The sequence below is a fragment of the Phialemonium atrogriseum genome (genome assembly GCF_030411735.1).
Source record: "Phialemonium atrogriseum strain 8032-3 unplaced genomic scaffold QBC33scaffold_4, whole genome shotgun sequence".
In the NCBI taxonomy this organism is placed as follows: Eukaryota; Fungi; Ascomycota; class Sordariomycetes; order Cephalothecales; family Cephalothecaceae; genus Phialemonium; species Phialemonium atrogriseum.
The window spans coordinates 790,331-808,584 of NW_026848141.1; the positions used below are offsets into that span (position 1 = coordinate 790,331).

The 18,254-nt window shown below is 56.2% G+C and overlaps 7 protein-coding genes across 7 annotated transcripts; 3 read left to right on the forward strand and 4 right to left on the reverse strand.

The window, feature by feature from the left end:
• The first annotated feature begins 1,008 nt into the window (after window positions 1–1,008).
• Window positions 1,009–2,221, forward strand: QBC33DRAFT_270415 (uncharacterized protein). The gene is made up of 3 exons (XM_060423180.1): window positions 1,009–1,804; window positions 1,917–1,984; window positions 2,036–2,221. The coding sequence occupies exon 1, from the start codon at window positions 1,294–1,296 to the stop codon at window positions 1,786–1,788; it is 495 nt and encodes a 164-aa protein (XP_060286735.1). The 5' UTR covers window positions 1,009–1,293; the 3' UTR covers window positions 1,789–1,804; window positions 1,917–1,984; window positions 2,036–2,221.
• QBC33DRAFT_528328 (HIT domain-containing protein) lies at window positions 2,002–3,647 on the reverse strand. Its single transcript, XM_060427050.1, has 2 exons — window positions 3,366–3,647; window positions 2,002–3,257 (listed from the first exon to the last, which is right to left on the reverse strand). The coding sequence occupies exons 1-2, from the start codon at window positions 3,487–3,489 to the stop codon at window positions 2,491–2,493; spliced, it is 891 nt and encodes a 296-aa protein (XP_060286736.1). The 5' UTR covers window positions 3,490–3,647; the 3' UTR covers window positions 2,002–2,490.
• A 302-nt stretch (window positions 3,648–3,949) lies between these two features.
• QBC33DRAFT_528330 (uncharacterized protein) lies at window positions 3,950–4,261 on the reverse strand. The gene has a single exon (XM_060427051.1). It carries the CDS (start codon window positions 4,246–4,248, stop codon window positions 4,033–4,035), a length of 216 nt encoding a protein of 71 aa, XP_060286737.1. The 5' UTR covers window positions 4,249–4,261; the 3' UTR covers window positions 3,950–4,032.
• Window positions 4,262–5,876: 1,615 nt separating this feature from the next.
• Window positions 5,877–7,588, forward strand: QBC33DRAFT_600762 (Xylosidase/arabinosidase; the record flags this gene model as incomplete). The annotated part of the gene is made up of 1 exon (XM_060432090.1): window positions 5,877–7,588. A coding segment is annotated over exon 1 (1,545 nt), but the record flags the coding sequence as incomplete, so codon positions are not given.
• Window positions 7,589–8,035: 447 nt separating this feature from the next.
• QBC33DRAFT_270746 (increased recombination centers protein 22) lies at window positions 8,036–9,205 on the reverse strand. Its single transcript, XM_060423184.1, has 3 exons — window positions 9,041–9,205; window positions 8,494–8,933; window positions 8,036–8,425 (listed from the first exon to the last, which is right to left on the reverse strand). Exons 1-3 carry the CDS (start codon window positions 9,113–9,115, stop codon window positions 8,146–8,148), a joined length of 795 nt encoding a protein of 264 aa, XP_060286739.1. The 5' UTR covers window positions 9,116–9,205; the 3' UTR covers window positions 8,036–8,145.
• Window positions 9,206–9,453: 248 nt separating this feature from the next.
• On the reverse strand, window positions 9,454–11,189 carry QBC33DRAFT_609130 (Alpha/Beta hydrolase protein; the record flags this gene model as incomplete). The annotated part of the gene is made up of 6 exons (XM_060432378.1): window positions 9,454–9,878; window positions 9,919–10,137; window positions 10,260–10,417; window positions 10,504–10,597; window positions 10,704–10,995; window positions 11,027–11,189. The coding sequence occupies 6 exons, from the start codon at window positions 11,187–11,189 to the stop codon at window positions 9,584–9,586; spliced, it is 1,221 nt and encodes a 406-aa protein (XP_060286740.1). The 3' UTR covers window positions 9,454–9,583.
• Window positions 11,190–16,977: 5,788 nt separating this feature from the next.
• On the forward strand, window positions 16,978–18,168 carry QBC33DRAFT_270525 (uncharacterized protein). Its single transcript, XM_060423182.1, has 2 exons — window positions 16,978–17,297; window positions 17,380–18,168. The coding sequence occupies exons 1-2, from the start codon at window positions 17,253–17,255 to the stop codon at window positions 18,112–18,114; spliced, it is 780 nt and encodes a 259-aa protein (XP_060286741.1). The 5' UTR covers window positions 16,978–17,252; the 3' UTR covers window positions 18,115–18,168.
• Window positions 18,169–18,254: the final 86 nt, after the last annotated feature.

Genomic DNA, 18,254 nt, shown 5'->3' on the forward strand with positions numbered 1-18,254 from the left:
GAAGACTTTCGGGCAGACTGGATTTGATGTCCGAAAGCCTGACAGTGAAAAGGATATTTCCTAGGTGCAGATCACCATGAACAATGCTGTTGGCGTGTAGGAATTGTAATCCCAAGAGGACATCTCGCAGGATACGCCTAACCCATTCTTTCGGGAATCGCCGTTCCCAGGGCTCACCTATTTGGCATTGCAGAGACATACGCAACATGGTACTGACATTTGGTCCTAGGGCCTCAGATACAAGACACAGATGTTTCCCGTTAGGTCCATGGTGATGGAACCAATCGAGCGAGGAAGCTATGTATCGGGAACCGGCAGCATCCACCGACGGCTTCGCGAGACAGTCGTACAGCAAGATTTCCCTCGACATAATTTGTCGATCAGAGGTTGCTACACCGATTTTCAATGCCACGTAGTGAGATGAGCTAGACAGGAGAGATCGAATCAGGGAGCCGAACAGACAAAGACAGAGGAGACAAGATACGACGAACCGCAAGTCAATGGCAAGCCAAACTGTAGAGTAGGAGCCATAGCCGAGCTTACGAATCACGCGATACTGAGTGTTGAAGACATCCTGTAAGTGAACCGGATGATAACCGCCGGGGTGATATGACTCGCCCCATTCGCAGGCTGTGGCGTTGGTGCGGAACCGGTAGTTTCTTTTTTGTCCGGCGCTCTGTTCGGGGCAGTCTTTGGCAGTGATGACATGGCTGGGTCGACACGCTCCGAAGCGGATGCAGGGGAAGCACAAGAAACGTAGCTGAAATATTATCCTTTCATTTCCTCATCTTCTACGGCTTGCTTCGTGCATTTACTGCGCTTGGAGCTGTGCCGCAGACGGCCCTTTTTTTCATCCCCTGTGTCGTTCTCTCCGAATCCTGGCATGTTACATGTTAGGTATGTGTAAGTGAGATTCTCAGCTCCGAACTGGCCTACCCCTGTAGATGCACGCAGTATTTTACGCTAAGCATTAATCGAGGGTTACACAATAGATGGACAATGGAACATCACAAACGCGCGACGCGCTTCCTTAAACAGGCAAAATCGGACATCACTTCCTAGCCATAAAACAAACGGACAACACAAGCTACACTCATACCTACTTCTAATAAGCCCATTTACTGTTTCATCTGCGTTTGCAGGTCTGGCCCCGCTACCCTGAGTGCGTGCGCGTTTACCAATTTACAACCCGACATCACCTCCCTCCCTCCCTCCCCGCCCGCCGTTAAAAAAACCAGAACCCACGACATTCCAGAACCCCCGATCAGCCTAGTCTTCCCTTCCCTCCCATCCATGGCACCCACAGAGCCGACCGAACCCGTCAAGCGCGGCCGAGGCCGCCCCCGCAAGGACCCCTCCGAGAAGAAGACCAAGCCCCCGAGCGGCCGGCCGCGCGGCCGCCCCAAGGGCAGCGGCGGCGTCAAGAAGGCCACGGCGGCGGCGGCGACAACGACAGCAGCATCGGGGCGCACAAAACGGCCCGTCGGCCGGCCGCGGAAGGACGCCTCCGAGAAGAAGGCCGCCGCGCCCGCCAAGCCCACGGGCAGGGGTCGCGGCCGGCCCCGCAAGTCGGACACCGCTGCCGCCGCGGCGATAACGACGGCGGCAGGTACTCCTCCCAGCAAGGCTGCCGCGGCCAAGGCGGCGGGGACGAAGCGGACGCGGGGCACCCCGGCGGGGGAGGACGACGACGAGGCCGCAGAGGGTGGCAGCGATGCCGCGTTCGAGGAGGAGCAGCAGTCGGGTGGCGACGAGAGCGATTTCCAGGGGCAAGACGCCAGTGAGTGACGCGTTCTAGAACTTGGTGCGTCACGTCGTGCACCCCTTCCCCCCGCGCTCCTTTCGTGATATTCTTGCCGGGTAGAAGATTGGACGGGACAACTGATTGGTGCTGCCATCTTTTTCTTTCCAACCAGCCAACGTGAAAGTTTATTTCTCTTTTGGCAGCCGCCCTGACTAAATGGCCGAGCATACTGTAAGACAAGTCCGCCTTGCCCAACACCGCTTTTTACAGACACTCGGGCTGACGTCTAAGTGGTCACTACTGGGGAGAGTCTGGTTAAATGACGATACTGGGTCCGGCCGGGTTGTTTTTACGGGGGGAATTGTTTAACAGCGGGCTGAAGGGATGCCTACGGATGCTTTCTGGGCTTATTGTTTCAAGTACTATTGAATTCGTGCTTTTTGGACTACTTCATCATTTGCTGAACTACGTCAGCAGTTGGGCGCCACGGCCCCCTTTGCCAGCATGTGTTAATAGGTCGGTTTGTTTTCTTGATGGCGAAAGGGTACGCGCTCAATGGGGACTTGTTTGGTTAGTCTCATTTTCCGTATTGAAGGGTTGATATCCGATGATAGGATGGTTAGGCCCAGAGGTGTCTCTGGTCTCTGAGCCAGAGGAGGGCAAATGGCATCTATTCTCCGCAAGGTGCCTTTCCAGACACATTGACTTTCGTGCCTGGGTATATATCCTCCGTCTAGCGCGCCCCGTCATTCCCTCTTCCACTCCTCGAATTCCTCCTCCAGATGATCTTTTAACGCCTTGAACTTGTTGCCGAACTCCTTGCCACACCTCCAGCACCTGAGGCTCCGGTCCAGATACCCCTGATGTCCGGGATGGCGCCTCGGATCGTCCTTTGCCAGCGGGAAGTCAGCCACGTCGATCAGGAACGGCGTATTGAAGGAATTGTAGTGCTTCCGATGCTTCATGCAAGGGCTGTGCATGTCCCGCGAGAACACATGGACATGCAGATGGTTCATGCTGGGTCGGGAGTGTATCCCGACCCTGATCTCGGCCTCCCAGTCCCTCCCCGCCGGGATCTCCACCTCGCCGCCGCCGCCGCCGCCACCCTGCACCTGTTGCTCGGCCAGCGCCCGCTCCCTCCGCCGCTCCCTCTCGCTCCCCGCGCCGAGGCGCCTCCGGAGCTCCTTGGCCACGAGGGCCCTCAGGCGCAGGGCCTCAGCCTGCACGTCGGCCAGGAAGGCGGGGTCGTCGAGGGCGTCGAAGGGGTGGAGCAGGGCGTGCGCGGGCGAGCGCGACAGCAGCAGCGTGTGTATCGTTGCCTTGGGGTACAGGTCGTGGATGGCGACGAAGCGATCGTCGTGATAGATCACACGGCTGGGCGGGAAGGCCGTCGGGTCCGCCGTGTAGGCGCCCAGGCCGTCGCGGTTCTTGAAGCGGTTGGTGAGGTTGGAGGCCCTTGGAGGAGCTGGTGGCGGTGGTGGTGGTTTGGGGGTTGGTTTCATGAGTTCCGTGACTGCGGGGGGCGAGAGAGTTAGTGACCGGTGTGGGTACGAGCCTTCTCGCTGGACTGCCAAAGGCCAAGAGGTGATCGGGAGACGGGCGGGCGGGAGCTATGACTTACATGCATTGCGAAGCCTTGGCTGCTTGGAGGATGACTGGGATGGCCCTGGTATCGGAGTGGATGCTTGGCCGGTGATTTCTTCCTTCGTGATGGCTTCATCTCCTTCGGGTTCCGTGGAAGACATTGTGGCCGCCGGATGAGTCGTAGAAGTAGCCTGGAGCTCCGATAGCTACCCCGCATTGTCAGATAAAGGGAACATCCTGTATTAATTAAGTCCCGGGGCTGGGTCGGCCAATATAAAAACCGCGGCTCTTCCTTGATGTTGATCGCACTACCCGTACGGATGTAACCCGAGTCAGATTGTATGTCCAGGACATAGTAAAGTGGGTTAAGGCAGCGGGGTCCAGTCACGTGATCTTTAGCATCACTATCACTTGCACGCTTCAGCTGGTTAAATTATGCATAAATTCTTCAGCTGCTCTGCTAAATTATCCAAAAAAGAACAAACCAGCCCCAGCTATGTTTGGTAGAGAAGAGACCAAATAAGCTGATGGACAAACCAACGTCATCTCAGCACAAGATGCGGGACTGCAACATAAAGTTGCAAGGGAAAGTAAATTTGTAACTTCTACAACCTTACAACCCAGGCATCCTTGAACAAAGTTGAGACACTTCAAGTTAGTAGTCATAAGTTAGTAGTCATATGTCTCTATCAGACTCTTCACACTCAAAGCAAAAACCAATGCTTACACCAGTCACACCACCGCAAGCACCAATGGCACCCGCTGGGCAGTCCATGCAGTATCCTTGGCTGGCAACCTGTTCCATTCGGCAATTGGTTAATCACATCTAGGGCTTCGGAGCCTTTCTCGGGTGGAGAGTTGCAGTTGACTGGAGAGGCTAAGGGTTGAAGGTTCGACAGAAACAACGAGAGAAGAAACATAGAGAGAGAGCGCCAACTTTTCGTGACTTAAATGAGCGAGATGAGTCGCCTAGCGCAGTGGTCAAGCGCTTGGGTGCCCTTGGCTAGATCTGGGCGGAGGGAGTGGCCGGCGGGCCGCTCCGAAAGGATCGGGTGGAGTCAGCCGGTTGGAGTCAGCCGGTGTACGGCGGTAGCCCTCCAGGTTTGCGGGGGTAGTGGGTCTAAACCCGGCAGGTGGTGCGCTAAACGTCTATTGGCCGAAGGCTTGGGGACTCAGACGCCGCCCAGTTTGAAGGCTTTCCGACACCCATATTCGCCGCGTTTGTGCGTCCTATAGTATGACTTCAGCATGTCTTTACGCCGTCTTACGAAGTTCTTCCTCCTGCTCTCTTCATGACTGTTGCTATTAGTCAAATAATCTCTCAAAGACAGAAAGGACAAGATCCTCTTGCCCGGAGAGCTGAGGAGCTACCAATCGTCGACATCGCTCGAATGAATGGCTCGATCTAAGAAGGTGGGGAGAGAAGTTCTTGCGGCTCAAGACATTCGTCGTTTCGTTTTCGGCTTTACCATATGTGGATCGCTCATGAGGATATGTGAGTTTGACCGTTTTGGGAATCGTTCCCGAACAGTTCGACATCGACGAGGACGGGCTGCGGTTTGTGTTTAACTGATTTCACTGGTAGCTTGTGCTTGAGATTGAAAGCCCGTTCGATGCCTTTAGACAATTTGGCACCTCCTTCCCCTCACATAGTCTTGACTTGGATCATTTCGCGAAACTTTTGGACGTTCTCCTCAGCAGAGGCAACCCCAGGACACTGGAGGATTCGGCGGGCCGTTGGGTCCACAACAAGTCAGCATTTCATGAAAATTATCGTGAAGGATGGGTACTTACAGTCAAGTTCTGCAATGGCAGCGACCTTTTTGGGGAACTCGCTGATCTCCATGCCAGTTCCTGAATCTATCAGGGGCAACGAAGCAGCAGCGGGATCAAGCCGCACTGACGCAGCACTTTGCGACTGGCATGTTGACTTATCTGAAGGTGCATTACTGTCTGTATCATGTATACCATGGCGTATAAAGAAAAAACTGTGCATTAATTTGCGTCTTGAACGCCCGCCTATTGTCCTACGCGGCGTTTTGTCTGTCAGTGATGGTTAACAGGTAATTATTCTGTCTTCCAGGCTTTGGCGGTACCATGACTCCCAACAAGAGAAACCATCCATGCAATTGAATTGTCCTTCATAAGGTCGGTTTTGGCTTATCTGTTCGTTCCCCTACCTCTGCCTTCTGTTGTATTGGTTCGCCATGATATATATACAGGGAGTACTCCCATTCGTCTCTAGTCTGAGGCTTGATGATGTTCCCTCCTCCCTGTCCGCCCCGTCTAATGAACAGCGCGAGGCCAGTCAATCTGCTTCTAAACTGAAAGATCCTGCTCTACAAGATCGCCGCAATCAGCCTGATGATTCGACCATCTGACCCAGAGTAGACCGTGGACACTGGACAGTCGATCATAGATAATAGATTGCGGGGTTTAGGCGGGGAAGCATCCCTTCGTCCTCAGTTTAAGGTCCACCCTTTTGGAAGGTGACATCCCTCATTCCAGCAAGGGAGCTCACATCCAAATTGCAATGACAAGTATAGGTTCTGGGATGGAACGTTGAGACCGAGAGTGACCCCGTGTGCTTCGGTAGCATATTAGGAGGTGCGACGAGCCCGAGTCTTAGCTCACGCTGGGCGAGGAACGTTGAGTATGCCCTCGTTCTCAGTTTGAGCTTTATCAGGGCGAGCAAAACCCTAACCAGGAGTCAAGATGCGCATAATGATTCCCCAAATTGTCATGACTCTCCCCGTCGCGGGGCTCGGGGCATCCTCGATCCTCGGCCACGCCGTCCCGGACTACACCACATCCGAGGCCGGCAACCCGTTCATAGAAGGTTGGTACGCGGACCCGGACACGGAAATTTACAACGGGCTCTACTGGGTGTATCCCACATCGTCGTACCCCTATGACGAGCAGACCTACCTGGACGCCTTCTCCTCGCCCGACCTGGTGCACTGGACCAAGCACCCCAACATCCTGACGACGGCCAACGTGTCCTGGGCGACCCGCGCCGTGTGGGCGCCGGCCCCAATCTCGCGCAACGGCAAGTATTACCTCTACTTTGGGGCCAACGACATCCAGACGGACGACGAGGTGGGCGGCATCGGCGTGGCGGTGGCCGACCGGCCCGAGGGCCCCTACGTCGACGCCATCGGTGAGCCGCTGATCGGGGCGTACCACAACGGCGCGCAGCCCATCGACCAGGACGTCTTCATCGACGACGCCGACGGACAGGCGTACATCTACTACGGCGGGCACTCGCACGCCAACGTGGCCAAGCTGAACAACGACATGGTCAGCATCGGCGTCTTCGACGACGGCACGCAGTTCAGGGAGATCACGCCGACCAACTACGTCGAGGGCGCGCAGATGTTCAAGCGCAACGGCACCTACTACATGATGTGGTCCGAGGGCGGCTGGGGCGGGCCCGACTACGCCGTCAGCTACGCCATGAGCGACTCGCCCCTAGGGCCCTTCGAGCGGCAGGCCAAGATCCTGCAGCAGGACCCTGCCGTGGCGACGGGCAGCGGCCACAACGGCGTCATCAACGTCCCGGGGACCGACATCTGGTACATCGTCTACCACCGGCGCCCGCTGTCCGAGACCGACGGCAACCACCGCGTCGTGTGCTACGACCGCATGTACTTCGACCCGGACGACGGCACCATCCGGCCCGTCCGGATGCTCGTCAGGGACAACTTCGCCGACGGCCGCATGATCGCCTGGACAACCTACGGCGGCAGCGCCTTCTCCGTCGCCGACGGCCGCCTCCGAGCCGCCGCCGCCACCCCCGACGCCGCCGGGATGGCCCTCCTCGACACAAACTTCACCGACCTCGTCTTCGACGCCGACGTCGCCCTCACGCCCTCTACCGACGCCTACGCTTACGGCGATGCCGGGCTAGTCTTCCGCGCCTCGAACCCCGCGGACGGCGGGCCGCACGCCTTCAAGGGCTACTACGCCGGCATCGGCCCAGGCGGCAGGGTGATACTCGCCCGGTCGGACGGCGACGGTAGCAGCTGGCAGAAGCTCGGCTCGGCGACCGTGGCGTCGGCGGCCGGCGGGCCGATCCACCTCCGCGTCTGCGCCGTGGGCGACGCCATCAGGGTCTACTTGGTTGGGGGCGACGGCGACGGCGGCGGCGGCGCGGCTAGGCCCGTGATCGCCGTCGAGGACGGCACGTACGCGGCCGGCCGGGACGGGGTGCGCGTCTTTGGGGCCGCGGCGGCGTTTGCGAACGTCTCTGTCTCGAGGGCGGATTCGGCCTGTCCGTAGGGGGTAAGGGGGTGTTGTCCTCGCTTGGGATTTGGGGGGGAGGGCCGGGGGGTGTTTACTACTGTGTTGGGAGACGTCGGCTCGTTGGTCGGCACACTGGGGAGTTGAATAACTGACGACAAGGTACGTTCATCTCAGGCGCAAATGCGCCGTGCTCGGTCCCGACTAGCTGCAGGGCGAGGGCATTCGACTCATAGCGCGAGGCATCCCGAGTCTGTGGAGCATTAGGCTTTTTTTTTGATGTCACATGTATGATACACAGTTCGCTCTTGGCCCCAGGCTCTAGACGATGATGCCAAAACCGAATTGGTGGCATTTTTCTCTCTCCAGTTCAGCATTCCAAGTCCCGGTTTCCGTGCATTCCCCAACCCCAAGTAACCGTCCCGAAGTGACCTTGACAATATATCGACAAAGAAAGCTGTTTTCACTGCCCTTGAACGTTTGTTGGTATGAGGCCCGTCACCAAAATGATCATGATTCGTGGGTTTTTGTTTCCTCCCGAGTCCAGATCCAACCGCCAGATATGCTCCGCACGCTTACGGCTTGACCTTGCCGCTAGCGCCGCTCTTGACGCGCTTGGCAACAGGGCGGTTGATGTGATGCTCAGGGATCCAGCTCTCATCGTAGTCCTTGTCGGCCCCAGTGGCGACGCCAGTGGACTCGCTTCCCGAAAGAGGCTCCACGACATCGACTTTCCTGCCCTTCTTGGAGCCCTTGGTGTGGCGTGCTTGCGGGAAGAGTGTCTCGAACCAGGTCTTGTACACGAAGTAGAGAGTCCCGCCGAAAATTCCGGTGAGGAAGATGTAGAGGAAGATGCTAGGAAAGATCAGAGTGCTGCTTTCTCAAACCAGTTAAGGGTTCAGGGATCGAGTTAGGGTGCATACATCTGGGGATCCAGGAAGCTAGTAGGAGCTTCGACAATGGTCGCAGCGCCATTGTGAGCCTCAACCTGGAAGATCTCGCCGGCAGGGTTCGAGAGGACGGCAAGAAGCTGAAGCTTGATGTCCTGAGGGTTCATATCGAGGACGAAGCTGAACGGTAGGACTTGCTTCTCGCCGGCCGGGATGGAGGCTTCATAGCTCACGGCACTCAGGTTACGAAGGATGGCGGCATGTGGCGGTGCGTTCTCTGGCAATACCTGCGTGGTCAGGAGCATGCCTCCGACAAAAGCAACTTGAATTGGCCCATCCTCGTGGTTGGTGATCTCAATCAGCGCCTTGGTCGGTCGGCCATTGACAAGCTTCACGCCGAAGATGTCCGACTCGGGGAAGGTTGTCGCAACATCGGCCTTCAGCTCTCGCTGGACGATAGGCTCGGTCTCTGCCTTCAATCAGGAGTTAGCTACGATTGAAAGCGCCAAGCGTGAAGTTCGGGGGTCCCATTCTCGGGGGGGGGGGGGGGTGAATCTCAGGGGAGGGCTGTTTGACATACCTCTTCTTGGGCAAAGACAGAAGCGACACGGAGAGCCACCAGAGCAAGAGCGGACCATTTCATGTTGAGAAGCATGTTGACGGGGGGCAAATACAGAAGGAAAGACGTGAGAATGGAAGTAAAAGGAATGGGGAATCGGAATGTGCAGCAATTCGGACCTAGGAAGGGCAGCTAGGGGGGCGAGCACGGAAAAATGTTAAGGTTCTGTGCAATCTGGCCTCCTTCACGCGACAGTGATCGACCGGGGTGGTGTGGATGCCAGTGCCGACCGGCTCATGCAACAACCGAAGCGGTGATTATGCATTTACAGTGAATCGATACCCCGTCAAACCAACACTATCTCACCTTTACACAAGAATATCCACAAACCACAATAGACGGCAACCCTTATTTGAGAATTACCGGCAATGCGACAAAGTTCTCCATATCCCCCCCAAAGTGGACATGATTTACACCAGCGAATTTCGAAGATGGCATACAACGAGTCAGAGCTCAAGCCAGGGCGAGAATTCGATGAGTGAATGGAAGGAAGAGTGTAATAACTTACCGGTCAATGTCGGAAACGTGTTGGATGATCCAGCATCCTTGGGTATCGCCACTGCTGACTTCAAACACGATCCACCCCCTTTGGTCGACCACCGCATTCGTAGGCCATAGTTCCACGTCGGCGCCGTATATCTCGCCCGCCCGCACTAGGAGGACGTCCGTCGACAGGTATTCCCGGTGCGGCACCCATGGCCTATGTTTCGGATCCTTGGTGTGGACCTTCCCGGTGCTGACCCTCAGCCAACCTTTACAGAGAGGGACCAGATCGCCGGCAAGTGCCGGTGTAGAAGACCTGCTCCCCCGCTGGATCAATGTGCCGCAGGGTGAGTAACGGGTCGATGTCTGACTCGTTTGCTGGGTTTTCCGGTGCTATAGAGAAATTCAGGTGCGCGACGATGTGGCCAGTGACCTCCGTTTCCTCCTCGAAGGGCGGAGTTGTGAATGATATCAGCTCTGGTTGATGTATCCTACCAAGAGCCTTGTAAGACAGCTTTGTCGGTTCCGACGGTAACTTGGTCATGGCTAGACTCTGATCAGCGTTCAGATAATAGCTGGTTTATCTGGTTCCCGGGATGGGCCATGCGCTCTCGGCTCTTTCCTCATAGGCCATCTCTTTCTCGGCATCGTTAAAGCCCACATTGCCCTTCCGAAGAGTTACAGTAACAGAAGGTACCTTTCGGGCACACTCCAGCCAACCGTGTCCTGGTCTTTGAGGAAGGCGTCCAGGAAGCTTTTCTCGGCCTCAACTTCGTCTCGGTAGTAGAAGGGCAAGTCGTAGCGGCCCGCGATGAAGCGCAGGTACTTGAATTTCGAGCCTGCGTGGGTGTATCCCTCAACATTGCCCCGGAAGGTGAAACAGGATCCTGGCCCAGTTGGTGACACTGAGGAGCGGCACCTCTATGCCCTCGAGCATATACTCTGTAGTAATCGTCACCCCTGAATCGGTTCGCCTCATTATCCCTTGCCTGGTCCCTAAGATTGGCCGCCAAGTCGTCCTCTTGGAAGGTCCCCCTCGATCGTATCCTCCTGGCCGCGGGCCCCTGGTCCCTTGGGCGGGAAGACCAATTTCGAGCGGCCAGCCTTGCCGTACTGGTTCAGCACGACTTAGCGGTTCCACCAGATCTCAATAAATCTTTTCGAATAGATGCCGCCATGCCGACCTTGCCCCGTCGACCACGGCTGCTCGGCGCACCACTCGACCACGTCGGAGAAGCACTCGCTCGTGCCCTGGATCATGGTGCCCAGATAGCCCGGGCTCTGGCCGAGGCCGCGCTCATCCGCACGCACGACGGCGTAGCTCGCCCCTGTCCAGGCCACGGGATAAGGGGTCTCCCATGCCGAGTATTTGGACGTGTGCTCGGGGTTGGCCTCGTCGAAGGTGGCCTTGTGGAAGGCCTCGTAGGGTATGCCTTTGCCGTAGGGCCCATAGGTCAATAGGACGGGGTACCCGGCGCCGAGTGTGTGTAGGTAGTGGGAGGCAGATGTTGGCTCTGATGGGTAGCGAGGAATCTTTGAGGGGTATGGACACGTTCTTCATAAATTCCAGGCCGTTTTCTTTGTCCTCGAATACCTGAAGGAGGTCTCTGGTTGGGTTTGTTTCCATATCCAGATCGGAGTCTCTTTCACTGTTATCGGTCGCTATTTGAGTGTCGGTAAGCTTTCGTTGACGAGATAGTAGACGGTGAGCATTTGAAGGTCGACGATCAAAGCTCAAACGAACCTGCCCGGGGCAACGAGGTCATGTCTTTGCCCTTTATACGACACCCGAGATGGCGGAAGGAAGGTGGAGAAGTCCTTCTCGCATTCAACTCCCAACGCAATTGCCTCCCAGTATCTTGTTCCCGAAAGTTGACATATGATCCTTGGGGCTTGTTTTAGGGCTCATAAAGGCCGACCGGCAAGTCTGATCTTGTCGCGTCCTGTTAAGCAGATCATGGACGGCCTGCGGGGAGCACTTGGATTGCAGGTTGCCCTGCTTGACATCCACGTTGCGACGACCACAGCACTTCAGCGGCGGCAACACATATATTCTGGGGTCGCAGTTGACTTCAAGACGCCGCTCTCGTTGCTCGGCAATGGGTGCCGTGCAGTTGTGGCATTTTCAGCATTTTCGAGAGGCGTCGGAGGTTCGATAAGGGGCTATAGAAGCGCAACCCCTGGCTAATATGAAAGACTACAAGGGGGAGGAGTCGGCACGGAGCTTGAGGTTGGTTGCTCGTTGTTCGTCGGACGTATGGCACGATTCTACCCCCATCACCAGTCTCCTGGTGGTGTGGCTTCGGACGACATTGCGGTAGAGCCTTGAAAACGTCAAGAGATTAGTGCACGGCCAGGCAGCCCCTACTCGTGAGAGGAAAGTTAAGACTTACGAGTCTCTGAGCAGACTAGGTGCTGCATCATTCTTACTAAAACCTTCTGTTACAGGCGCAAAAGAGATGTCTCCTTTGCGAAATAGTAGCGCGTCGAGGCTACCGGCTAGCCATAAGGAGACATTGGGGCTACTGTACCTTGGGCCTGGACTCTGCGGCGGTTAGTATGCGCCCTGCTTGTTCCCGTCTGCATTACCTAGCGCTGTAGGTTCTCATTGAAGCAGAATCAGAAGTCTACTGGGCACATGCAAGCAAACTGGTATACCTAGGTAGGCATGCCTGTAGATATTCCAGAGGACCAATGAGTTTTGAGTGGCCCGACTCCATCATGCATGGCAAGAGCTAAAGGGGGTGAAGCTTATGGTTAAACTCATCAGGAGGATCCTTTCTTGATGCGATCCTGTCATGGCGGCAAGCAAGGAACGCGGCAATAGCGGATACCCCCTGGGTGCCACGGAGTTGTTTAGATGGCCAAACTTGCCATTTCCTTTTATTTTCTTTTTAAACCGGCATCCACTATCTCTTTCTCGTCCCTCTCTTGTCCCGAGACGCATCTGTGGTCCAAAGTGCAGCATTTTTTTCAGCAGGCGCCTACCACAAGGACAAGAAATGGCAGGGAAGTCCTGGCATGCCTTTGCCCCCTAGCCGGCGCGCCGCCAAGCACCAGCGTTTCCGAGCCGTGGCGTTGATAAAAGTATCTCCCAAGTATGGCGAAAATTACACAACGAAGAGTAGGCCGAGGCACATACCTTGCTTCTGATAATGAGGTTGTATGGTGCCAGATATAGCAAGTCAGTAGCAAGTCAGTAGAGGAGGCTTAGGGTAGACGGGGGAGCATTTAGGAGCTGAACCTGAAGTACATTCGTCGTTTCGTGCGTTAAAGGATGATGCAATGATTGTTGGAAGTGCCTTAGCTTTTCTGCGTTGGTTTTCGGGGCCAGTTCCCCGTTGAGGGAACCTTTCCCGTCCCTACACCTGCATGGATGGGTACAGTACTTCGGCTTTCGTGTCGCCACCATTATTAGACCATGTCAGCGGAAGAGATACACTAAGGTAGGTAATATGGAAGACGGTAAACAGTGCTTTGGGCGGTATGTGCTGCGGGCCGCAGTAGTGTTCTATGTTCTACAGCATACATGCTAGATAGCAACTGCAGCTGCACAGGGGCTTTCCCCCCAAGAACTGCCACCGACATCGGCGTAGCCCGCTTGAAATGTCATGGGTAAGGGGTGCCAAAGTGACCTGAGGGTGGTTGTGGTCAAGGACAATTCAATGAAGCCGCCTGAATCCAAGTTTTTGAGAGTAATTTCTTGTTGCGTCGAAGCACTGAGGTGCGGTTACACGGTTGCATAAACCAGCACCTAATATAGGTATCCAAGGTAAACCACGAGTGACTGGGTTGGTTCTCCCAAGTTTCGGCGAATTGATACCCCTCAACTCAGTAACCATGGAGATCCGAAGTGACTCCCGACGAAGTGGATCTGAGGAGAACCTGAAGAGATCCGAAGAGAGGTTTTTCGCAAAGCTGGTTTCAGCTTCTGTGAGCAACATTCTCTTCCCACGCCAGCGACTGCCAGAAATGAAACCGGTGGAGTAGCAGTCGACCGGGGTATTTCGTGGTGACTGGAAGCCGATACCCTTCTGGTGCTCGACATTTTTACTCCAAAAGCAGGAAATTCTAGCTTCAGGTCAAGGCCAAGGTCGTCATCTAGCCAATATGCATGGCCAGTCCTGGCAGTGCGTCTCATGATGCTTGATGGTCGAGCCGAAGATCGTCAGCATGGGTAGGTAGGAGCCCGGTCAACCGGCCAGGTAGGTACCGTACCGCCTTGACGTCCCTGCACACCGCCTTTCAGCGGCCACAAATATTGTCCTCGGGCCCGGACACCAGCCCCCTCCACAAGTCAAGTCCACGCCAGCTCCAACGGATGTTACAGCTTTGCAGGGCCATTCCAGTTCAGCGACTGAGACGAGTATTTGGGATCAGGACATGCGCGGGGGAAAAGAGATTAATGACCTTGGAGGGAAGTTGACGGGGCCGGGAGTGACAGAATCGGGGAGTGATCTGACGGCCAAAATGCCTTCCTTGAATTCTTCTCAGCTGGCCTCGCCCTGGAGCCTCAGGGGCTGTGCCATGATTGGCTCCCGCTGGGGCCCCGCCCTAAAGGGACACCGGAACTGGCCCGGCAGGCATGTGCCATGTTGATCAAAGGTGGATCTGGCAGCCGCCGGTTGACCATCCGTCAAGCCATGTATGCACCACAGTCCTTTTTCTAGAAGGTTTTATGGTGGCCGCCAGGGGATCCCGTGGCGATGTGATCGAGATACATCTATCCCTTTATACAGGGGAGGGTGTTGCTGCAGAAGGCAAGCAACTTCAACTGTTTCCCCCCTCCCCCACTTCCCGACCTCATTTTCTTTTTCCGCGTCGTTCGCTTCCTCCCTTCCTTCCCCCTTATCAGGCATCTACGTTGTATGAACATCGGAAGTTAGACGCGCAGATTCGCCGAGGTTTCTCCACTGTGATGTGGCGAGCGAGATGAGGCTCATTCGAGCTGACGATCTTTGCCCCGACAGGTCGGTTGTTATCAGCAGGGCAGGGGCTGAGAATTACTGGGCACACAAAATTAAGACATCTGCAAAGTGGACAACAGCCACAGCCAGGATCCCTTGGAGGCTAGGAGGCCCCTAGAACTCTGGGGTTGAGTCGGCTGAATCGCCACCAGGGGTGCCGAAAGAAGCCAGGGTAGGCACCTAGGTATGTACCTTGTACTTGTACATACCTACACTACTGTACGGAATACCAGCGATCACTGGGGATCTCCCATCCACCCCTGGAATCGGGTGGCTGCCTCTTATATTGCACCTATCCGATCAGTTGGGACGATGTTGTGCGTGACATCGGAACCCTCCAGATCTGATTTTATGACAGCCCTGTATACCCCCCCGTCTTATTACTACACTGGAGAGGCTGGAAGCTTCCCCCAGGCCTCAATTGACTCGGCGCGCCCCTCACTGTAAACTACCGGTGGCGTCGGTTCCGAGTCTCCAGCATCCGCAATCCCGGGACTGGCGTGAAGCAGGCCAGGCTGAAAACTTGGAAGTAACAAACAGCTTCAAATAGGTTTTTATATTCACACCCCCAGTTCGCTCGATACTTGTAATGGCTACCTAGGTAACTACCTCTATGGTAACAACCTGGAAAGGTACCTTACCTACCTAGGTAGGTAGGTAGGTAGTTACCGGGTATGCCGAGCACCAGGGGCCCTGGCACCGTCCACATGAATAACAGCAACAATAACGACGACAACAGGGAAGTTATATCTGCGTACTGCGTACCTACGCAGATCGGTCTGTGGAATACGCATGGGGCCTTGTTTATAGCCCAGTCCTGCACCGATCTGGGCTTCTACTGCATATGGACGCCGGACGGGCCAGCAACCACTCCACACCGAGAGTAACTTCATGTATGTAGATCTCCGGATCCCAGCCACGATCCCAGCTGGGAAGTCAGCTGGGCGGCCGTGGGTGACTGTCTCTCCTCCTTGCCGAAGGCGCCCCACAGCGCACAGGGCCCTTTCTGTGGATCAACAAGCCACGGACCCACGGTGAGGTCTGCGTCCAAAGCCACCTGCACCTATCCATTGGAGCTTGCCTCGGCTCCCGGCCAAGGGACGAACCTGGTCAAGCCTGTGTTCTACGCGTAGTAGAGTCTTCTAGGCAGGAACCTGAACCTTTCAGACAGGGACTTGGTTGACATGCCTGATCCCAGCGATCTACCCACATTGGAAGTCCAGGCCTTCATCCTAGGTACTGGAGAGCACTGGCATCAATGGCTCAGTCAATCTAGCCAGTGCCCATACTTGGACAACTATACATTTCCAGCTAACCCTGTACTCCTTCAGCACCAGGGTGACCTGGAATGACGACAAACCAACGGCTACCGCGGGGGGATGAGAGGCCGAGGGAGACAAGGTCAGGTGTCGACAGCTCACATAGGCGACTCAATGCGCCTTACAAGGGTAGCAGCGATCGAGACATCATCAAGGCCAAGATGCCGTCTTGTTGTCTTGGGCAAGCCCTGACCACCGGTTCATCCATTGTCGGCAAATGGGTCTGTCTGGCTGGCCAAGGCTCCAGAGAGCACCCCCAAGCACCCCTCAGCACTCTCAGAAGTGCTGCTTCCGCCCCGTCCTGCCTAGGCGCCACTCCCCCATGACACACATTTTCTGTGGTTGTACCCTTGTCGTCCTACGCATTGATATTCCCACATCCTCTCTTGCCTCTCTACCCTCCCAATGCCTAGTTAGGGCCAACGGCTGCCCCTAGCCAACGGAAGCCCTGTTCACACCCTTGCATGCCCTCTTTTCAGCAGTCAGGTTCTTTTTCCACCTGTGTTTGCTTGACCTTCGGGTGTTTCGCGCAGCCCATCCTGTTATGACAAAGTGGAGATGTAGCTCGGCCAGTAGTATAGACAACGGATCTGTGGCCACTTTCCTTCTGCCTGTACATTCCCATGCTTCCCGTCCCCCCCTCCCCCCACCCTTTGTAGTTTGCTGCTGCTGAAACGGTCGTGGATGCCGCCGAGATCAGTGGGGAGGCGCGTACGACCGGGCCGCAACCTATACTCGATCGATCGTCGTGCCCCCCACAACGGAAGCCCACAAAAGTACATGCTCTGGAGAGAGGTTGCAATTTTTGACGATGGTTCAGCTGCTTCTGCACTTCGTTTCGGCCCTTGGTCATGTTGCTCCCGCTTAAACTTTCTGCACGTCGTTTTCTCCCACTTCGGGCGAGTATCTGCCGAACATCACATGGGGCTTCCTCCTCGATCACCAAGTCTGCCGGAGAACGAGAACGACGACGCCTAGGACGGAAGACAAACTACTATATATAAGCAGGACCCTGCGGTCCGCACTTTTCTCGATATCTCCTCTTACACGTCGCCATTATTCATTTACCATTCTCCTCAGAGCACAGGACAAGCCCACTCCTTCCCAGTTCCGAATCGTGCTACTTCCACACCACTACTTGGAGGAGATTCTCATCTTAGCAAACAGGCCATACGACGAGGAAAAAGGGGGAAGTAGGGGAGCGGAAGGAGAGTGCCGCTTCAGATTTAGCTTGTCGCGACCGAACACGCACCGCCTACCATTGGGTCTCTCATCGAATAGGGCAGCCTATTATCGCATCCTGCTCCATAAGCTACCCAACCCGCCATTTCCCGCACCCGCCGCCGAACCATCGGGGTTCTCTACGAGCGTCCAGGACGAGTCCACTGACGACGATTTCCGACCATGGCATACATTCCGCCCGGGGGAGGATCCTTCCAGCAGGCAGAGGTATAGCTTCCCCTGTATCCGTTCCACCAAAAAACGTGGTGCCAACAAGAGTTTCATATCTAACTTCCACGCGCTCATCAAGCCCTTCGTGGACTCCCAGTTCGACATATTCGAGTGGCACACCTACTTCCAGTCATGCTTGATCTACTTCCTCGACCACGCGCAGTATAACGCGCCCGTGCAGGCGCTGTGCGCGTTCATGAACATCCAGCTCCCCTTCCAGAAGCCCCAGAACCCCGTGCTATCCTCGCGGCCACAAGGCCCGGGCCCGGGCCCGGGGGGAGGAGGCGCACTTCCCCGGCGGGGCCCGCAGCCGCCACCGGGGCGCCCGGCGGCAGCAGCACCAGCGGTGGTGGCAGTGCGGCCGGTGGCGCACGCGACACTGATCCCGTACATCCGGCGGCTGGTGGCGACGGGGTTCGACTTCCCGGCGGTGCTGCACGGGTTCTTCGGCGACGACTGGGCGGCGGGGATCGGGCCGCTACACGAGCAGGAGCGGCGGAACTACCTGTTCGCGGCCAAGAGCGATACGTGGCTCAAGGTCAAGATGGCGTACGACATGGGCGAGGAGCAGATGGTGCCGTTCCTGCGGCCCCTGCAGAACGTCGCCGAGAAGGAGATCATTGGCGCTGAGACCACCTGGAGCGAGTGGCTGGCCATGCAAGACTGGATGCTGGGGCCTAGGGCGCCCGGGGGAGGTCGCGCGGCTGGTGGTAGCGGCGGCGGCGGCGGTGGTGGTGGTGGCGGTGGTGGTTCAGCGAGCAGCCAACGGGGCCGTGGACAGGAACAAGTCCGTGTCAAGGCGGAGGTAGACTGAGTCCACCGCCTGTGGTGCGATTGAGATTAAGATTGAGATTGACCCTGTTGTAGTCGGGTGAGGACTGTGCCTGGCTGGTTACCAACAGTCGTCTTCAGGAGGGCACGTTAAGGTTTGCGGCGTTGGGGTAGTAGGATCTT

What these genes read in the sequence shown, in the direction of transcription:
- QBC33DRAFT_270746 (XM_060423184.1), bottom strand. Translation starts at nt 9,115, where the DNA reads ATGCTTCTCAACATGAAATGGTCCGCTCTTGCTCTGGTGGCTCTCCGT. An exon ending in CTGTCTTTGCCCAAGAAGAG is followed by an intron (nt 8,934 to 9,040) that starts GTATGTCAAACA and finishes TCCTGATTGAAG; the next exon opens with GCAGAGACCGAGCCTATCGT. An exon ending in AGCTTCCTGGATCCCCAGAT is followed by an intron (nt 8,426 to 8,493) that starts GTATGCACCCTA and finishes GATCTTTCCTAG; the next exon opens with CATCTTCCTCTACATCTTCC.
- QBC33DRAFT_528330 (XM_060427051.1), bottom strand. Translation starts at nt 4,248, where the DNA reads ATGTTTCTTCTCTCGTTGTTTCTGTCGAACCTTCAACCCTTAGCCTCT.
- QBC33DRAFT_528328 (XM_060427050.1), bottom strand. Translation starts at nt 3,489, where the DNA reads ATGTCTTCCACGGAACCCGAAGGAGATGAAGCCATCACGAAGGAAGAA. An exon ending in GCCAAGGCTTCGCAATGCAT is followed by an intron (nt 3,258 to 3,365) that starts GTAAGTCATAGC and finishes CGCCCCCCGCAG; the next exon opens with TCACGGAACTCATGAAACCA.
- QBC33DRAFT_270525 (XM_060423182.1), top strand. Translation starts at nt 17,253, where the DNA reads ATGGCATACATTCCGCCCGGGGGAGGATCCTTCCAGCAGGCAGAG. An exon ending in GATCCTTCCAGCAGGCAGAG is followed by an intron (nt 17,298 to 17,379) that starts GTATAGCTTCCC and finishes GCGCTCATCAAG; the next exon opens with CCCTTCGTGGACTCCCAGTT.
- QBC33DRAFT_270415 (XM_060423180.1), top strand. Translation starts at nt 1,294, where the DNA reads ATGGCACCCACAGAGCCGACCGAACCCGTCAAGCGCGGCCGAGGCCGC.